At 44.0% G+C, this 21,079-nt stretch overlaps 1 protein-coding gene across 1 annotated transcript in view; it reads left to right on the top strand.

Moving 5' to 3' along the window:
* crfb16 (cytokine receptor family member B16) overlaps window positions 1–21,079 on the top strand; it is a 58,016-nt gene that overhangs the window by 26,956 nt on the left and 9,981 nt on the right. The window contains exons 2-4 of the mRNA XM_080185270.1: window positions 3,253–3,376; window positions 16,665–16,852; window positions 19,798–19,922. Of these exons, the coding sequence (XP_080041396.1) occupies window positions 3,253–3,376; window positions 16,665–16,852; window positions 19,798–19,922 (437 nt within the window). The remainder of the gene's footprint in view (window positions 1–3,252; window positions 3,377–16,664; window positions 16,853–19,797; window positions 19,923–21,079) is intronic.

Here is a 21,079-nt window from a genome sequence, read left to right as displayed (position 1 = left end):
TCTGTTCAGATGAGGAGGAACGCAACAGACATCTACAGATGCTGAAAGATGTCTTCATAAGAACAGGATATGGAGCTCGACTCATCAATCAACAGTTCCGTTGTGCTGTAGCAAAAAACCACATCAAACTTCTCAGAAGACAAACACGGGACACGACCAACAGAGTTCCCTTCACCATCCAGTACTTCCCTGGAGTGGAGAAACTACGACATCTTTTTCGGAGCCTTCAACATGTCATTGATGAAGATGAATATCTCACCAAGACCATCACTACACTCCAAGTACTTGCTTTCAAACAATTGTGCAACCTCAAACAGACCATTGTTCACAGCAAACTTCCTAACCTTCAGAAGAACAGTGGCCATGACATCACAGAACCCTTCCACGGCAACCACTACAAGACATACCGGACCATTGACATGGATACCGCCATCACACATGAGAACACCACCCACCAGGTACTTCATCCATTTTCTTGTGAGTCGGCCAACGTTATCTACCTGACATGCTGCAGGAAAAGATGTCCCAAGGCATGGTACATTGGCGAAACCATGCAGATACTAGTACAATGGATGTATGGGTACCACATGACAATCACCAGGCAGGAATGTTCCCTTCCTGTCAGGGAACACTTTAGCAGTCAAGGGCATTCAATTTCTGATCTTTGGGTAAGCATTCTCCAAGGTGGCCTTCAAGACACACAACAATGCAGAATCGCTGAGCAGAGACTGATAAGAGACATGCATAAGGATGGCCTCAACCAGGATCTTAGGTTTATGTCACACTATATGTAACCCTCATCATTTGGCCTAGACTTGTAAAATCCTACAAATTGTCCTGGCCTGAGGCAATTCACACCTCTTTAATCTGCTCAACTGTCTATACTTGTAAAGATTTGATTACCCATTAAGACTCACATTCCAACCATTGACTTGCAATTGAGTCTCTGTCTATATATGCCGTATTTGTGAACCCAGCTCTCCACTCACCTGATGAAGGAGCAGCGCTCCGAAAGCTCGTGATCCCAAATAAATCTGTTGGATTTTAACCTTGTCGTTTAAGAAAGCAACTCGTCACCACCTTCTCAAGGGCAACTAGAGATAGGCAACAGAAGCTGGCCTAGTTAGTGACACTTACATCCCATAAGTGAATAAAAAATGTTCAGGGCCCACCCACAAGTGGGAACAACCTCTTCACCCTCCTTTCTATCAAAGATCTTAATCATTTTAAAGAATTCAATCTGGTTTCCTCCAAGTCCTTAATTTTCCAGAGTTAGGCTACCTGGCTTACTTTGTCTTTCCTGATGATTCTGATGTCCCCTTGATTCTGGTAGCAACTTTCTAAATTGTCCCTTCATTTCTCCAGTGCTCAATGTCCCTTTGAACTGTTTCATTCTATTCAGTGTAAATTGACTGGATGGGATTCTCCTGGGAATCTGCTCACCCAAACCCAGATGCAGTTTCATACTTGAGTGGGCACAGCCTCAAGTGAGAGATCCTTTTTCTCACATATTAAGGAGCCTTAAGGGCCTTATCCCACCCAGCTTCAATTTAAGGGCTAGCAGGAGTAGAGTGAGAAACTGAAAAGACTTTATCCCATCTCAGGCAGGAAAGGGGGTAGGGGTGCTTCCCTCAGAGTTGGGGGCACACTCCCCCCAGGGCCTTGGAACTCCAGGCCTCCCTCCTCCCCATGCCACAATTGACCCCCTCCTAAGCCTCCCAGGACCCCCCAGGATTGACAAAGAACAGTACAGCACTGGAACAGGCCCTTCGGCCCAGCAAATCTTTATCACATGTCTGTTACCTTAAGCATAGTCGAAGGCAGAGAGGTGCAGTGCCACTCTTGACCACTACATCATTGTGCTTGGCCGGGTTGGAGAGTTGTGTTTGGATAACAGTTTTCATAAGTGGGGCTTCCTTCCAAAGGTGGATGGGAGTTCCACCCTCTGCCAATCAATGTGTTAAAGTGCAGTGGACTTTTCAGGGTCACGGCAGTGGGTTACACACTGATTCTTGGATGGTGAGTGCCAATCGCCCACCATCCTTAAAATTCTACCCAATGAGGTTTCATGCTGTGCCTGGGAAATGTTACTGAAGACTGTTTCGAGCTCAGGTACCTTTTCCCATCTCCTGGAGTCAAAGGCAGCTGCAGTACTAGGATTGAAGTGAGCAGTGGAGACAAGAGCACTGGGGAGGAATGAGGCAGGAGTGACAATGAGTGCTGTGCTGAGCATCGATCCATAGGAAAATCAGGAACAGCAAAAAACCCAGTCAGCTCTTGCGCCTGCTCCCCCACTCAGTTAGGCTTCCTTAGCTCCATGTCCCATAACAGCTTTACCGAAAAGCTATTAATAATAATAAAAACAGGAAAACCCAGCATGTCTGATAGCATCTATGGAGAGAGAATTGAGGTAACATTTCAAGTCTGCGTGATTCTCCCTTAGAATTAATGAGTGGGGGAAATGTTGTGGATTTTATGTGTTTATGACGGGATGGAGCAAAATTGAAGGTCGGTAATGGGTGGACAAAGATAGTTAGGCCTCAAGACAAGGGAAGTGCTAATTGCAGTGTTAGGGACTATAAAGGTGTTAATAGTGGCATAAAGGTGAGAAAACAAAATGTGTTAATAGAGCAAAGGTCAGTGTTCAATGAAAACTTAAGAACAAGTGACAGATGGCTCACTGGGGGAGGTGGAGGATATTAATATCAGTCCTGAAAGCTCTAATTGTCCCTCAATATATGAAGATTTTCAAGGGGGGAGATTTCCACATTTCTACTACCCTTTAATGAAGAAGTGCTTCCTGATTTCACTCCTAAATGCCATGGTTCTCATTTTAAAGTGGCTTCCCCTGAGTCTCTCTGTATCTGCTCTAGTAAATCCTTTCACATTTCAAACACCTTGATCAGTCACCCCACAACCTTCTTTACTCCAGGGGAAGAGCAGAGAGGGGTGGAACCCGGAGCAGAGATTAAGACAAAGCTGGTAAGTAACAGTGAAGCATGGGGGGGAGATGGATCTGGGAAGCCACAGTTAGAAGTGGAGCTAGGCGCAGAGTTGAATTTTACCTGCAGATGTGGACAAAGCCCTGATGGGCCGTGTGAAAACTTAAGCAAGCCTCTAACACATTAGTCTACCATCTCTCACTCAATAAATAGGAGAAGGGATACTGTTGCAAAATTTATTGGACATAACAATCTGCCTGTATTGTTTATGTTTCAAATGGATTTGATTACTTGTCTCTTGAACCTGTAGGCCTTGAAAGATTGCCAAAACCCAAGAACGTGTTTGTAAATTCGACCAACATGAGGCACATCCTGAGGTGGAGCCGCGTGAGAGTTCCTCTGGGAGGCATTACTTACTCAGTACAGTTTCAAGGGTATGTACAACGCATGGAATTTATTTTGGCAAAGGTAATGGGTTAACCCTTTCAGCGCTCATAGAAAGAAGGAACTTGCATTAACTCCAAAACTCTTGCCAGCAAATAATGTAAGGGTTATAATACAGTAATCAATCAGCATATTCCCACAAACATCAATGTGATAATGTCCAGAAAACCTTATACCTTGTTCTAGTGATACTGATTGAGGTAGTTAGGTTGATTGGCCATGTTAAAATTGCCCCTTAGTGTCCTGAGATGTGTAGATTAGAGGGATTAGCAGGTAAAATATGTAAGGATGTGAGGGTAGGGCCTGGGTGGGATTGTGGTCAGTGCAGACTCGATGGGCTGAAGGACCTCTTTCTGCACTGTAGGGTTCTATGATTCTATGAGTCACTGATCAGGACACTGGCAAAGCTCACCCAATTCACTTCCCTGAAATTTTAATGTTCTTCTGAGAAGCCCATCGAGGCCTTTGTTTAACATCTCATTAAAAAAAACGGAATTCTCCTGCTTGGAATTAAGGCCATGGCAAGGCCAGAACATGGAGTGTTTGCCACTATAGAAGCTAGTGGGAAACCATCCCATACCTTCCAGCCCTGACTCCATTAATTATGCACCCAGAGGTATAATTCAGTGTTCTGTGCTTGGGTGGGCATGATGGGCCTAGTTTACTCATTTTCTCTTCATAGGAGAACCTCTTATACCAGAAACCAATTCAGTGAACATTCATTGCAGCCTGTCTAAGACAGGTATGTTCTTCCCTTGGTAAGAAAACCAAAACCCTTCAAAGTAGTCTGGGTATAGTTTCAACAAAGCCCTATATAACTATATCTGCAAGTTAACTTTGTGGGATTTGGATGACAAATCATCACATCTAATCTCTTACCTTTTAAAAAAGTTATTTTGCCTTTCCATTTTTTTTTTACTGGTGACTACTTTCACATTTCCCCATATCATACTCCATCTGCCACCTCCCTGCCAATCTAATTAACAGAAATGTCTGTTATAGGGTGGCATGGTGGCGCAGTGGTTAACACTGCTTTCTCACAGTGCCAGAGACCCAGACTCAATCCCGCCTTTGGTCGATGTCTGTACAGATTCTGCACATTCCACCTGTGTTTGCATGGGTTTCTTCCAGGTGCTCCAGTTTATTCCCACAATCCAAAAGACGTGCTGGTTTGCTGCATTGGCCTTGCTAAATTCTCCCTCAGGGCACTTGAACAGGCACCGGACTGTTATGATTAGGGGATTTTCACAGTAACTTCATTGCAATGTTAATGTAAGCATTATTTTGACTCATAATTAAACTTTGAACTTTATATTCCTCCCAGTTCACATCCTCCTCATTGTTTACTTTCCTACTTAGCTTCGGTCATTGCCAAGTTTGCATATATTAAACTCATCTAAAACATTGCACTTCTAGATTATAAATTGGCGAGGCCCAAACACTGATCCATATCTTAACCTGCCATCTTGAAAATTATACATTTATTCTTGAATTGATTAAGCCGCTAATCTACATAATAGATTGTGAGTTGCACTGGTATTGTGAAAGTTGCTGTAGAAATGCAAGTTTCTTTTTCAATGCAGATTAAAAGGTTAATTTTTGGTTAAAATGAACTCTGATAATGATGTCAGGGATCTGGATATGTTTGCCTCAGTTGCATTGAAAAGTAGCTTTTCCCCCAAAATGCAAGGGCTTCACTGCTGTTGTTATGTGAGGTGCATTCCCTTTGAGCCCCACTATCGATTAGGAGCACTAGGTCATGGATTAACTATGAAAGTTCTGGCTGTGCACAGAACACCATACAATACATATGCAGTACTCATATATTCGGTACTCAGGAGAGTGATGGCTCAATTAGAATCATAGAATCCCTACAGTGCAAAAGAGGCCATTCAGCCCATCGAGTCTGCATCGACTCTGTGACAGAATAGGTTACCCAGGCGCTCTTTCCCACCCTATCCCTTTAACACCACACATTTCCCATGGCTAATCCATCTAACCTACACATCTTGGGATACTAAGGGGCAATTTAGCATGGCCAAACCACCTAACCTGCACATCCTTGGAGTATGGCAGGAAGCTGGAGCACCAGAGGAAACCCATGCAGAAACAAGGAGAACATGCAAACCCCACACAGACAGCCACCTAAAGCTGGAATCAAACCTGGTCCCCGTCGCCACAAAGCAGCACCACTAACCACCGACTTGCTTCTCTATTGTAATTAAGATGCCTGATTTGCTTCTCTATTATAATTAAGAGACCTTATCCCTTCAGTCATAAAAGATATGAATATTTGCATAAAGAGGATGTTTTCTCCCTGCTCCTGATGATTTACCCTCATCAGCAGCAGGCTTAAGGTCAATAAATTATTTGCTCCACATCAGGATCCTTCTGCCACCTAGCTAGGTTAACCCATTCCCGCCCCCCCCCCCACCCCCCAACTCCCCCTCATAAATACAAGATTCTGTCAGCAAGAGGCAGTTAACAAAGTTTACAAACTTTGCCTGGCCCCTGGTGAAAAATGGGGTTATGACACATAGTGAGAACACATAAAATAAATAAACAATCATCTAGAAATGTTGTGCAAGTGCTATTACGCTGTTGGTAAAGCAGTTTACCTTCAATGCTGCAGGCACAGCATTGCCCCCCCCACTCATCAGACCAGTTGCTGTGAAAATGTAAACAATAAATACTGAACAGAAATGTGATGAGCGGGGTAGAACTTTCTTTAATACTTCATTTGAAAATTGAAGACAAACATTGTGACATACTTTCTGGGACTTCTAAATTCAAATTTGAGGAAGTTTGAGTGAAGATTGTTTTGTGTGCACATCATATTCAGGTACACGGTATGTGATTGAGAAAATAGCAAGGAAAATATATTTTGGGTGTGATGTTACTGTGCCTTTAAGAAATGCATTTGTGTCATATTTCATGTGCAGGATTTGGTTTAGCAGTTGGTTTTATTATTGGTGCTGCCTTGTCTGTACCCAGCAGTCCATGTTGTTACAGTCACAGCACAATTAATCTCAATTGCTAGAATGTCTGTTTTAATCTGGACCAATGCAAGGTTATACCTTTGTGTTTTCTCTAGATTTCAGAATGGATCTTGCTTAGGTTTATTGAAAAATAATGCTTTGTGACTGGGTGGGGCTAGGCACAGACAGAAACACAGCTCATAAGAACATAAGAACATAAGAAATAGGAGCAGGAGTAGGCCATCTAGCCCTTCGAGCCTGCCCTGCCATTCAATAAGATCATGGCTGATCTGTCGTGTCTCAGTTCCACATTCCCGCCCTCTCCCCATAACCCTTAATCCCCTCTCTTATCAAAAACCTATCAACCCACATCTTAAAAATATTTAGCGAGGCAGCCTCCACCACTTCAACGGGCAGAGAATTCCAAAGATTCACCACCCTTTGAGTGAAGAAGTTCCTCCTCAACTCTGTTCTAAACCACCCCCCACTTTATCTTGAGGCTGTGCCCTCTAGTCCTACTGTCCTTTCTGAGTGGGAAGAGCCTCTCCACCTCTATCCTATCCATCCCATTCATCATCTTATATGTCTCAATGAGATCTTCCCTCATTCTTCTAAACTCTAACGAGTACAAGCCTAGTTTATTCAGCCTCTCCTCATAGTTCAACCCCCTCAACTCCGGTATCAGCCTAGTAAACCCCCTCTGCACTCCCTCCAAGGCCAAAATATCCTTGCGTAAGTGCGGCGACCAAAACTGCACATAGTACTCCAGCTGCGGCCTCACCAATGCCCTATACAGCTGCAGCAAGACCTCCCTACTTTTATATTCAATCCCCCTCGCTATGAAGGCCAGCATCCCATTCGCCTTCCTGACCACCTGTGCACCTGTAAGCTGGGTTTTTGCGACTCATGCACAAGGACCCTGAGGTCCCTCTGCACTGTCGCCTGCTGCAGTTTTTCGCCATGTAAGTAATAGTCCTTCCTACCATTCTTCCTACCAAAGCTCAGTTGCTATTTGGGAGTTGTAGGGAAAGGAAATAACACTTTGTCTGTCACTTTCTTTCTCTGGATTTGGAGATTTGGATCTGCCAGAAAATAGGTGTTTCTCGAAGTTCTGCTGCTTAAAGGTAAATCTTTCGCTGGAGGTTGCTGAATGGGACTCAGAAGGCAGATGTCTTTCTGTATCTGTCAAGTATACCTTGACATTTCCAACCTGGTCCCTAACAGGGGACAGTGGGGAAATTCAACCCCAACAAAGAGGATTGGGCTTATTGCGAACAAAGGTTGCATATTTATCTAAAAGTGGATAAAGTGGGAGATGAGGGATTGTTGTTGATGGGCTGAATGGCCTCCTTCTGCACTGTATGGTTTCTATGATTCTTTCGGTGATGAGGATGAAGTAAATTCTTTCCTTATGGGTGGCACTATGGCACAGCAGTTAGTGCTGCTGCCTCACAGCGCCAGGAACCCAAGTTTGATTCCAGCCTTGGGTGACTGTCTTTGTGGGATTTGCATGTGCTGTCCATGTCTGCGTGGGTTTCCTCCAGGTACTCTGACTTCCTCCCACAGTAGGTTTGGCGGATTTGCCATGATAGTTATGCAGAACTGTGGGGATAGGGTGGAGGGGTGATCCTGGATAAGATGCTCTTCCATAGAATTGATGGGCTGAATGGCCTCCTTCCAAAACTGGGAGTGATGTGTGGAGTGTCAGAAAGCATTTGAAGAAGTGAAGAAATTACTGACCAGAATTGTTGTTTTGACCCACCGTTGTCCCAAGAAATAATTGGCTTTACTGTGTGATGCCTCGTCACAGGGGTTAGGTGCACTTACCTCACAGAATGCAAGACAGTGTTGAGAAGCCTGAGTGGCACTGTGGTTCATACTGCTGCTTCACAGCGCCAGGGACCTGGGTTCAATTCCTGGCTTGGGTCACTGTCTGTGCGGAGTTTGCCCATTCTCCCTGCGTCTGTTCGGGTTTCCTCCGGGTGCTCCGGTTTCCTCCCACAATCCGAAAGACGTGCTGGTTAGGTTCATTGGTTATGCTAAAAGTCCCCCTCAGTGTACCCGAAAAGGCGCCAGAGTGTGGCAACAAGGGGATTTTCACAGTAACTTCATTACAGTGTTACTGTAAGCCTACTTGTGAAATAAATAAATAAACTTTAAACATATGCTTCACATATTGCAACAAAGCTAGAGCATAAACACTCACATGTTGAAAAAAGGGCATTAGCGATCATATGTAGTGTTTCTAAGTCCCACAAATACTCATACAGTCGGACGTTCATTGTGTTAACTGAACACCAAGTTCTTATGATCCCTTTTAGTTCAAACAAGGGCGCAGCATTCCTAGTGGCAGCATGCCTTCAGAGGTGGGAATTGATCTTGATGGCCGATCAATATGATGTGAAATATCATTAAATGAGATTAGCACAATAAGTTCTTTAAGATTTCCCATGAAGCCTGATTTGGTTCCAGCCGCCCAGTTAGCCATGAATTACTTTACATAGACCAGTGAGTTGTCAGTGTCCGCCAGTGAAATTATGAAGAAACTCGCAAGGATGTGGTGCTCTGTATGGTGCTCAATTACATCATGAATAGTTGGCTTAAGGAGTGTGATACTAAAAATTGCAGGAGTATTTTACCTGTAAAAATGAACTGAGTGAAGGTGAAGGCCGGAAGAGTCATTATTCCTCAAGTTTGGAGACATATTGTTGGAGGAAGTTCAACCAAAGACACGCAGGGATGGTCCATATAAAAGGAGTAGTGAGAAACTTTTTTTTTATCCAGAAGTTTGCTTAGTTTGCTTAAGTCTGACATTAATAGCAAAGTAAGAGAAAAATAAGACAAGGTGAAAATGACCCATGATCTATGAAGCGTGAAACTTAGAGTTCAGTGCTGGTCAGAAAGTTTTTGGTGAAAAATCTGCGAGATGATAAAGAGAAGTATGTAATTGGAATTATGTTAAAGTGACTATATATATTCTGGTGGAGACTGGAGAGACACTTTTTCAGTGATCATTCAATTGAACAAGGAAATGTGACAAGGGGAGAACATGATTAACCTCTTATATTCCAAACATTTTTCACAGCTCAAACTGAAAGTCAGAAAGCAAGTGAAGGTCACTTGGGTGAATGGGACTTGGTGTGAGTTAAGATATGGGCAGCAGAGTTTTGGATGAATCCAATTTTAACCGGGTGGAAGGAAGGTCTAGAAGAAGGAACTGAAGGCACTGTTGCTAAGTTTGCAGATGATACAAAGATATGTAGAGGGATAGGTAGCTTTGAGGAAGCAGGGGGGCTGCAGAAGGACTTGGACAAGTTAGGAGAGTGGGCAAAGAAGTGGCAGTTGGAATACAATGTGGAAAAGTGTGAGGTTATGCACTTTGGGAGGAGGAATGGAGGCGTAGACTATTTTCTAAATGGGGAAATGCTTAGGAAATCAGAAACACAAAGGGACTTGGGAGTCCTTGTTCAAAATTCTCTTAAGGTTAACATGTAGGTTCAGTTGGCAGTTAAGAAAGCAAATGCAATGTTCACATTCATGTCAGGAGGGCTAGAATGCAAGAGCAGGGATGTACTTCTCAGGCTGTACGAGGCTTTGGTCAAACCTCATTTGTAGCAGTTTGGGCCCTATATCTAAGGAAGGGTGTGCTGGTCTTGGAAAGGGTCCAGAGGAGTTCACAAGAATGATCCCTGGTATGAAGAGCCTGTCGTATGGAGAATGGTTGAGAAGTCTGGAACTGCACTCGTTGAAATTTAGAAGGATGACAGGGATCTTATTGAAACTTACAGGATACTGCAAGGCCTGGAGAGGATATTTCTGCTAGTAGGAAAAACTAGAGCAAGAGGACGCAATCTCAGGCTAAAGGGGCTATTCTTTAAGAAGGGATGAGGAGGAATTTCTTCAGCCAGAGAGTGGTGAATCTGTGGAACTCTTCGCCGCAGAGGGCTGAGGAGGCCTGGTCATTGAGTGTCTTTAAGACAGAAGTAGATAAGTTCTTGATTAATAAGAGGATCAGGGGTTATGGGGAAAAGACGGAGAAGGGGATGAGAAAAAAATCAACCATGATTGAATGGCAGAGCAGACTCGGTGGGCTGAATGGTCTAATTCTCCTCCAATGCCTTATGGTCACAATGAAATTGGACGTTAGCCATGGGAACAGCAAAGTGAGCCAGGGTCTTTGATGAAGACAATTCAATCCATGTCGCAGTGTCAAATATTAAAGGAAGTTGGTCGTCAAAGTCAAAGTTCAGAGCTAACATAGTTAGAGAGCAGAGTCAAGCAAATGGAGATGGCATGAGACACCCAGACATAAAGAGAAAAAAGCCAGAGAAGTTAATTGAGCGTATGTAGGAAGGAAGAAGAAAAAAGTTGTCCTTTTCATTATTTCAGGTCAGTTTTTTTTTATATGTGTAAATGACTCTGGAAATATCAGTTATGTATGTTTTTGCTGCAACTAAAATAAAAACAAATATACAACTTAACCTGCTACATTTTCAGGTGTTGCTGAAGTTGGTTGTGTCATATTATATCCTACCAACCTATGTACATGAAGAATTTTACATTTCAATATATAAGCTGCCTTTGAAGTGGGGAGCGAGTGTGGTATATTGCAAGGTCTAAGCTTGGTGTTAAATTGCCCTCTCTGGTGCCCTCTCTGTTGGGAAGGTGTAAATAAAGTTAGATCAATAACGGCTGCTTGCAGCTGAGCATGTGCGAGTCTCACTCATGCACAAACACCGGCTTTGTATCAGCTATGGCTCAGTTCGCACCACTCCCTCTTTTTGTGTTACAAAGTTCTGGGTTTAAGTCTCACTCCAGGGTCGACACTCTAAGTGCACTGTGAAGGTTTTGCCTTTTGGATGAGATGTTAAACTGAGGCCCCAATGGCCTGCCCTGGTCAATGTAAAATATAGTAAAAAGTCTCACAACACCAGGTTAAAGTCTAACAGGTGTATTTGGTAGCAAAAGCCACTAGCTTTTGGAACACTTGCTGCCCCTTTGTCAGGTGAGTGGGAGTTCTATTCATTCCTATTCTATTCCTAAACAAGGCATATAAAGACACAAACTCAATTTACAAAATAATGATTGGAATGTGAGTCTTTACAGATAATCAAGACTTAAAGGTACAGACAATGTGAGTGGAGAGAGCATTGAGCACAGGTTAAAGAGATCTGTATTGTCTCCAGACAGGACAGTTCGTGAGATTTTGCCAGTCCAGGCAAGTCGTGGGGGTTACAGATAGTGTGATATGAAATCAAGATCCTGGTTGAGGCCGTCCTCATGTGTGCGGAACTTTGCTATTGGTCTCTGCTCAGTGACTCTGCGCTGTTGTGTGTCATGAAGGCCACTTGAAGATCAGAGGTCGAATGCCCGTGAACGCTGAAGTGTTCCCCAACAGGAAGAGAACAGTCTTGCCCTGGTGATGGTCAAGCGGTGTTCATTCATCCATTGTTGTAGCGTCTGCATGGTCTCCCCAGTGTACCATGCCTCGGGACATCCTTTCCTGCAATGTATCAGGTAGACAACGTTGGCCGAGTTGCAAGAGTATGTACTGGGTACCTGGTGGATGGTGTTCTCACGTGAGATGATGGCATCCATGTCGATGATCTGGTACACCTTACAGAGGTTGCTGTGGCAGGGTTGTGTGGTGTCGTGGTCACTGTTCTCCTGAAGGCTGGGTAGTCTTCTGTGGACAGTGGTCTGTTTGAGGTTGTGTGTTTGTTTGAAGGCAAGAAGTGGGGGTCTGGGGGTGGCCTTGGTGAGTTGTTCATCTTCATCAATGTTGATGGCTCCGGAGAAGATATCATAGCTTCTCCGCTCTGGGGAAGTACTGGACGACGAAGGGTGCTCTGTCCACCATATCCTGTGTTTGTCTTCTGAGGAGGTCGGTGCAGTTTTTGGCTGTGGCGCATCGGAACTGTCGATCGATGAGTCGAGTGCCATATTGTGTTCTTATGAGGGCATCTTTCAGTGTCTGGGGGTGTCTGTTGCGATTCTCCTCATCTGAGAAGATCCTGTGTATACGGAGGCCTTGTCCGTAGTTGATGGCTTCTTTAACATGTTTAGAGTGGAAGCTGGAGAAGTGGAGCATTATGAGGTTATCTGTGGGCTTGCGGTACAGTGAGGTGCTGAGGTGACCATCCCTGATGGAGATGCGTGTGTCCAAGAATGCACCCGATTCCGGAGAGTAGTCCATGGTGAGCCTAATGGTGGGATGGAACTTGTTGATGTTATTATATAGTTGTTTCAGTGATTGTTCACCATGAGTCCAAAGGAAGAAAATGTCATCAATGTATCTAGTGTATAGCATTGGGTGAAGGTCCTGTGCAGTGAAGAAGTCTTGTTGGAACCTGTGCATGAAGATGTTGGCATGTTGAGGTGTGAATTTGGTCCCCATGGTTGTTCTATGTGTCTGGATGAAAAACTGGTTGTTGAAGGTGAAGACATTGGAGTCCAGGGTGAAGTAGATGAGTTGTAAAATTGCATCTGGAGACCGGCAGTTGTTGGCATTGAATACTGAGGCAGTTACAGCAATGCCATCATCATGGGGGATGCTGGTGCAGAGTGCCGAGACATCCATTGTGACGAACAGTGCTCCTGGTTCAACTGCTCTGTGTGTGCTGAATCACTGTAGGGCCCCCTCCCCCGTGGGTTTCTCACCAGAGTGGCATGACGTCAGTGAGAATTCCCATTGACAGTGGTGGGAACAGAGGATCCCGCTGCTAGCAAACAACACATCACCTCCCGCTGGCAGGAAACACGCAGCTGGGAGGCTGGAGAGTCTTACCCCATGTTTCCTACACTACCACAGTGATGACCCTTTGGATGTTCTTCATTATCTGATGCTCAGAAAAGTTCCTATACAAATGAAAATGCTTCTTTCTTCCTATTGCCCGCAGGGTAACTTGCTGGAATTAGTTTTATTTTAAGATTCAGTTTAAGTATCATTGCTCACTGAATTACACAATGCATTATTAACACCATTGTTTCACCTCTGGGAACTGGGTCTGACTTTAATTGATGGAATGGTTGTGAAATATGTTCAATATTTTTCAAGTTGAATCCTATTAGGTAAGGGTTCATGGTGCAGAAACAGAGTGTGAGATTCATCGAGTACAGTTTAATATAAACAAATAACAGAAGGAGCCGGTAGCAATGGAAGATTGTGCCCAGCCGATGGAAGGAATGGACAACTTCTGACTGGGGTTCGTTCAGCCTTTGTGATTGGCAGCAGAACATGGCAGGTCATATTACACTGTGGCCAAATGAACCCACATGGAGGAGACAGCAACTGGTAACAGGGAAGTGGGCAAAGTGAAGCAGAGTAGGGGTGAACTGTCAATCTGTGATTTCATCAGGCCAGAGCAGAGGAGAAACTATAGGTGGAATTTTCATCCCTCTCTGCAGTGTGTTTGGTGGCAGTGGGAGGCAGCGTGCTGCTCGCTGGCGGCAGAGTCTTAGCACCCCGGAAGTGTCAACAGGATTTCCTATTGAATGTGTCGCTTACTGCTGGGAAAACCATGGCAGGGGTGTGCTGTCAGCGGGATTGTAACATCCCACCGGCATAAACAGCAGCAATATTTCGGCGGTAATGTTTTGGGGTTGGAGTGGGGAGCAAGGGGAGAAGCTGAAGAAAAGAAGCACCATTACATGACTTTGGGACCTCCCAAAACATTTCACAGCTCCGAAGTGTCATATCAGAGAGACTGTGAAGAAAGGTAAAGGTAGAACAAGAGCAAAATAAACAAAGATATGTGAGGGTGGATGAAAGGAAGGAATGAGTTAGAAAATGAAGCAGAGACTTCAAATAAATGGCAGCCAAGAGAAGCAAAGAGAAAAACATAATATTTACACAATATTCATCAGTGTGAAAACACAAAAAAAATGGAAACCAGATATTGTTACACTCTTGTAACTCAGGAAAACCAAGGTAAAAAGCAGAGATATGCAAAGGAAAAGGAAATAAACAAGCCCAATGATCAGAAGAGCAAAATGTTTGCAAGTCAGAGACATGCAGCTGCATCTCAAGTCCACTGTTATTGGGCTTACAATGCCCACTTGTGGCCAAAATGGTACTTCATCCTTGGAAGCTTCCAGCCCAGTAACTGCATTATCCTGGATTCTGGAAAGGCTGTTATTCAATGTAACTCCATGTAATGGAGTAACTCCACTCAACGTATAAGGTTTATTTACTTGAAAAGAAGATGAGAGTTTGAGGTGGCCCCATTGGAAACAATGCAGTTGTCTGTCAAAGTTAATCGTGATTCAGTTCTGAAGAAATACAAGCTTGATTTTGTCAGCAAAGGAACAAGAAAGGAAGTTTAAATAGTTGTGTCAACTTTGGCCCAGTGGGCAGTTCTCTGTTCTTTGTGACATAAGATTGTGGGATCAGGCCTCACTGCAGTAAGACTTCAGCACAAACCTAGGCTGGCATTCCAGTGCAGTGCTGACAGAGTGCTGCAGTGCTGGAGGTGATGTCTTTCAGATGAAGCCTTGTCTACACTCCCCTATGGGTGTAAAAGTTGCCTTGGCGCTGTCGGGAGGATATTTCCACTCATGAGAGAGTGGAGGACCAGAGGGCATAATCACAGCACATGGAGGTGTTCATTTAAGGCAGATTTGAGGAAGAATTTGTTCTCTCAAAGAAGGATGAATCTTTGGAATTCTTTACTCCAGGAAGCTGTGGAGGCCGACTCCTTGAACATTTTCAAGGCAGAGATCGCTAGGTTTTTAATCAGGAGGTGAATTGAGGGTTACAATGATGTGTAGGTTAAGTGGATTGGCCATGCTAAATTGCCCCTTGGGGTACAAAGATTAGCAGAGTCAAGGGGATGTGGTTGTCCTGGGTATGATGCTCTTTCGGATAGTCGGTGAAGATCGATGTTCCGGATGGCTTCCTTCTGCACTATACGAATTCTATGATGGTCGCGGAGATAAGGCAGGGAAGTGGACTTAGTGAGGGTTAGATCAACCATGATCTTATTAAATGGTGGAGCAGGTCCAAACGGCTAAATGCCTACTCATGTTTCTATGATCTTACTTTGAACAGCATGGGAATGCTCTCCAATCTCCAAGCCAATATTTATCCTGCAACCAACATGTCTCAAAGAAATTAGCTGGTCATGATCACTTTGCTGTTTTTGGGAATCTTGTTGTGCACAGTTTGGCTGCCATAGTACAACAATGACCACATGTCAAAGGAACTTCACTGAGTGTAATGCAACATCCTGAGGCCATGAAAATACCACTTCCTCCTTTCATTAAACTGTGATCAAGCTGAGCACCAAGCAGCCAGGGAAGCCAGCTGACAAGACACAGTATGAACCGGGTCAAAAGCCAATCAAGTGAGTTTCCACAGAGAACAGCTGGATAGAGGGGAGGGATGAAGGGAGATTAGTTGAATGAATTGATCTCCAAAAAGGGTCACTGTTAGGTGACGTTCTGATGGTTTCAAGTTCCTAAAAATGTTTATTGCCCTCCATGGAATGAGAATTCCCATACCTGAGAAAAGGAACAAAGACAACACTGGGAAACTGGTACACTATTTGCAAAATTCAGTTAAAGCCTGGCTGAGATGATATGGTTCATTATTCCTCACAGTCTGAACCCAACAGAGTAGATCCTCTGGTCCCGCTCGCCGCAGGAACCATTGCGGGCAGGACAGAAAATTTGACAGACCATTTAAAGGTCCATCAACCTTGGGGGCAGGAATTTCTGGGCCTTCGGGTGGGTGTGATGGGAAAAATCCCACCCGATATCATACTGGGCCCCAGTGAGTTCCAGAAATTCCTTGACATAAGGACATAACTTCCTCAGACCTTGTGATTGAGTATCATCAACATCCATCACAGCACAATGGATCATTGAGTCATACAAAAACAGAAGCAGGTCACTATGTATCGGGGCCCACTATTCCATCAACCAAAAGAACATTTTCTAGGCTTGTATCTTGGCAGTGTATGTTGGTGGGCTATGGGAGCTGGGGGAGAATCCCCAATACTACTCTCACTGGAGACTCACAAACACAGAGATTTTCAGCAACATTTACACAGATAGCAATTGGGAACAAGAGTCCCAATGGTCAGAGCCAATATTTGTTGGCTCAGCATGGATATAGCAGGGAATGTGGAAACCACTGTGAACATGTGGGCGTGGATGGGAGGGAGTGCAAAGCTGTTCCTTTGCATGATTCCCTTCCACATTTAGCTCTACTACAAAAGCTATCGTAGGAAGAAAAGGCAGGGGATAGTTGGAACCTGGCCTCCCAGATTAAATGTACCTCTGTCCCCCTCTGTTTCAGTGAATTTGAACGACATCACAAGAAGACTTGGGTGAAAATATCGGAATGTTCTAACATCACCGAAACATGCTGTGACGTCACAGCAGACATATCATCAGATGTGGACTACGATCTGAAAGTTCGTTCTGAGTTTGAGAACATCACTTCAAAATGGGCAAACCTCAGCAAACTCTTCAACCGTAAGGAGAGTGAGTATTCTGTACAACAGGGCCTGATTTTACTATTCCCAAAGCAATGTGAGGAGTATTTACATGCAAATCAAAACTAAAGAAAACAGAACAAGTTAGTTGGTCTATTATCTCACTGCTGTGTGGAGGATGGCTGCCTTATTTTTCTGCAAAACACACTACTTTTGAACATTAAGACTTTATAAATAAGTCTGCGCTTTCTTGTTTCCGTAACTGTGCAATTAATTGTGTGCCAATGCCAACAGCCTAAAGCAGAATGCCAATGTGTGCCCGTGGCATTTTGTGACCTGGAAATCCATTTGAACCTGGCAACATACTGGAGCCCGACAGTAATGATGACATTGATTAAGGGAGGAATATAGATCAGGATCTTTTTCTCTTCCTCCAATGATACCATAGCACATTTGCAGCCACTTAAGCAGCAAGACAAGGACCTCAGTTTAATGCCCCATCTCTGATAATGCAGCACTACTGCAATACTGTATAGCAGTGCCTGCTTAGATATGCACTGAAGTCCTTGAATAGGGCTTAAACCCACAAAGGATGTTCTGGCAATCCAAGCTGATTCCAACCCCCTTCCACTCGAATGTTACAAATTGCCTAAATCCTTCAGCAACTTAACAAGTTGCTTTTTAAAGTCAGAATTTCTATCTTCTTGTATCCAAATTCATGGGTATCTAAGAACTGATGTTACAGACAGATGTTATTACTAATGCATCTTATCAAACTGGCAATCTTTGAAAACAGGGTAACTAGTGCTGCCATCTTTTGTTTGGGTTAGGAATTTGCCTTATGGTTGCAGTGTTAAAGTTAAGGTTTGAGTCAGGAGTAAGAACAGTAGGATAGGGTTTTGGGTTCGGGATTAGGATTTTGGAGATGAGGGACATTGATTTCAAAGGGACATTGTTTTCATGATGTGGCTATGCATCAAAACTAGAGCAATACTCCCCTTTCTACCTCCGCTAGGTTTACCTGGAACGCCAACATCTTCTCTGTAGTTAATCAGCTTCTAAGATGCTCATTTGCATCCCTCAACTACTATTAACACCCCATGAAGCGCGTGTCCATCATATACTTGAATATGGCTCCCATATCTGACATGGTGGCACAGTAGTTAGGACTACTGCCTCACTGCGCCAGGGACCCAGGTTCGATTCAGGCTTTGGGTGACTGTGTGGAGTTTGCACATTTTTCTCGTGTCTGCGTAGGTTTCCTTCCACACTCCAAAGATTAGCAGGTGGATTGGCCATGATAAATTGCCCCTTAGTGCCCAAAGATGTGTAGGTTAGATGGATTGACCATGGTAAATGAATAGGGTTACAGGGATAGGAGCACAGAATATATGTAATAATCCTGTGCAGTACTGATAGAATGCTGCACTATTGGAAGTGCTGTATTTCGATTCAGACATTCAAACCCTGGCTGCGTTCCCAGGTTGATATTATTTGAAGAAGATCAAAGAAATTCTTCCCAGTATCCTGACCCCTCAAGCAGCATCGCTGAAACAGATGAACTGGCCGTTAACTTTGGTATTAGGTGAACCTTGCAAATTAACTGCCACATTCCAATGCGAGAGACTGGACTTTAAAAATACTTTGTTGCTTGTAAAACATTTTTCAGAGATCATGATGTCAAGGAAGGTTCAAATTTATTCCTTTTTTTGTCCACAGGCTTTGTAAGACAGGATCAGGAAAATAAATGTATTTCCATTAATTTAGCTGGCTTTCTTTCCTCTATTCATTGTTATGGCTTTCCTGGATGACAGATTTGTTTCCAAATGAACAGGTTTTTCAGGAGGATGGTACATGAATAATTCACTCAAGTATCCTTGTCCAATGATACTCTATAATCATGAGGGAAGTGCTGAATATCAGGGGGAATAATTAGGCTGATTTTCCTCCCTCTCTCTGGAAGGGAAAGGGAGAATGGGCAGGTGTGTTAAAATATTAAGAGTGAACAGTGTAAGAATTGAGTGGTAATACATGTTGTTATTATGTCTAAGCTCAAAATATGAAGAATGGCAAATGGGGCTGGTGGTGGAGGATGTGGAACTGTCACCCAGAACAAGTCCAAGTGTGTGGAACATCCCCAGAACAAGTCCTTGTGTGTTGAACTGTCCCCCACCATGTGTCCATGTGATTGGAACTGTCCTCCAGAACAAGTCTTAAATGTAGAAGTGTCCTCCAGAATGAGTCCATGTGTGTGTGGAACTCCCTAAGAACGAGTCCATCTATGTGTATGGAACTATCTCACATAATGAGTTCATGTGTGTGGAGCTGTCTTTCAGAACAAGTATGTGTGAGAAACTATCCCCTAAAAGAACCTATCTCTGTGGAAATATATCTCAGCATTCAGTGAACATTTGCAGTACTAAGATGAAATGATACATCTGTAAATTCTTAATTTTTTTTCATCAAAACCAAGAAGTCTGCAATGAATATCTGTTTAATTAATTGGTTTAGATTTTTGTTTTGTTTCAGCCTTGACCCAGTTGATGTCACTCTAAACTCCATGTTGCAAAGTTCTGAGTTCTAATCCCACTCCAGGGATTGAGTCAAAATACTCAAGGCTGACCCTCCAGTGAAGTCCTGAATGGTGTTGCAGAGATGGAGGTGCTGTCTTCCAAATGTGACATTAAACTGAAGCTCCATTCTGGTTGCTTGTGTTGATGTAGAGGATCCACAGGCAGTATTTCCACTATAAAAGCAGGTCTGTTATCCTGAGTAATATTTATTCCTCAGTCAACATCACCAGAAATGGATTGTCCTACCATTATCATAATGTTGTTTTTGGGGACTTACCGTGCACAAATTAAATGCTGCATTTCCTACATTACAACAGTGACAACATCTCCAAAAATCCTCAATTGACTGGACCAATAAATGTTATTAGACATCCAGTGGTTGAAAAAGGTGCCATTTAAATGCAACTCTTGCTTTTTAAAGCCAATCTCACGATCCCAAGGCTGACTGTTCACGTGAACGGTGATTTGCGAATCTTGGATGTCAGTGAAATAAGCAAGAACATCAAAGCTCGTATTTATTACTGGGAGAAAGGCACAGAGCAGCAGGTAGGTAACTTACTGAGATCAGTTACTGTGTGAAACATTGAGTCAAATCTCACTGGGGTGAGGCAGATTGGAGCATACACTGTTAGTTAAACTTCCACCTTCATCTTTCAGTTAAAAATCCTTCATAATGTAAGTTGCTGGAAGTGTGAGTCGATAGTTGAACAGTGGGAAAATTGGGGTATCTTGGATTAGTGACCGATGGGAGTAATTGTGTATCTCTTTAAATGAGACTTAAATAAGAGGATTGATGGAAATAGGGTGAATTAAAATAAAGTCAGATACAAATAGACTGAATTCTGAAAAAGCGAAATGAAAGATAAAAATGAAAAATTTGATTTTTTCAAAACCTGTAACAGTAATATAGGGCCCTATTTTACTATTGCGTCACGCTCATTTTTGGGCGCGAAAATGTGGTAATGTTGGGCATGAGGCCATTAACATGCATCTGCACAGATGCCCACTTTACCAAGGCCCGGGAATGGCCGCAATCCGAAACGGGCATAACGGCAATTTAAATGCAATTGCGTGCACTTCAATTGAATTAATGAACTCCCTGCCCAACTTTATCATTTCCCCTTTTACCATCACGTTTGCACGTCAGATTCGGCGCAAAACAGACATGCTCGGCAAAAGATCTGTTTCAGGCGCCCCAGCTTCTGAAGAGATGACTTCAGCGCTTCCAACAGCTCTCTGACTCAGCTCGGTAGTGGGGGGATGCAGGAGAGAAGACAGGCCAAATCATTCTCTGGTGGAGGGTGGAGGGGGAGGGAGGCCTAGTCATTCTCTGCTAGCGGGGAGGAGGAGACAATCACATGTATCTCTGGTGGAAGGGGGAGGGAGGATAGTTCGCTCTCTGGTTGGGGGTGGGGGGCAGTTGAGGGCAGAGGGAGGCCAGATTGTCATCTGGTGGAGGGGGGTGGGGGGAGGGGAGAGGCGGGGAGGCAGGTCAGATCATTCTGTGGTGAGGGGAGATAGATAGGAGGGAGGACCGATTGTTGACTGGTGAGGGGTGGGGTGGCCCGAACTTTCTTGGGGGTGGGGGGGAGTAGGGGAAAGAAGCCAGATGAATCTCTGGTTGGGGGGGCGGGGGGGCGGTGGTGTGGTGGAGGGAGGGGCCGGGAGGGTGTGGTGGTGGTGCTGCCACTCTGCAGGCAATC

Source organism: Carcharhinus amblyrhynchos, chromosome 3 (assembly GCF_965287045.1).
Source record: "Carcharhinus amblyrhynchos chromosome 3, sCarAmb.v2.hapA, whole genome shotgun sequence".
Classification (NCBI taxonomy): Eukaryota; Metazoa; Chordata; class Chondrichthyes; order Carcharhiniformes; family Carcharhinidae; genus Carcharhinus; species Carcharhinus amblyrhynchos.
The sequence above is the reverse complement of the archived record's forward strand: the minus strand, read 5'-3'. Positions and strand labels throughout refer to the sequence as shown.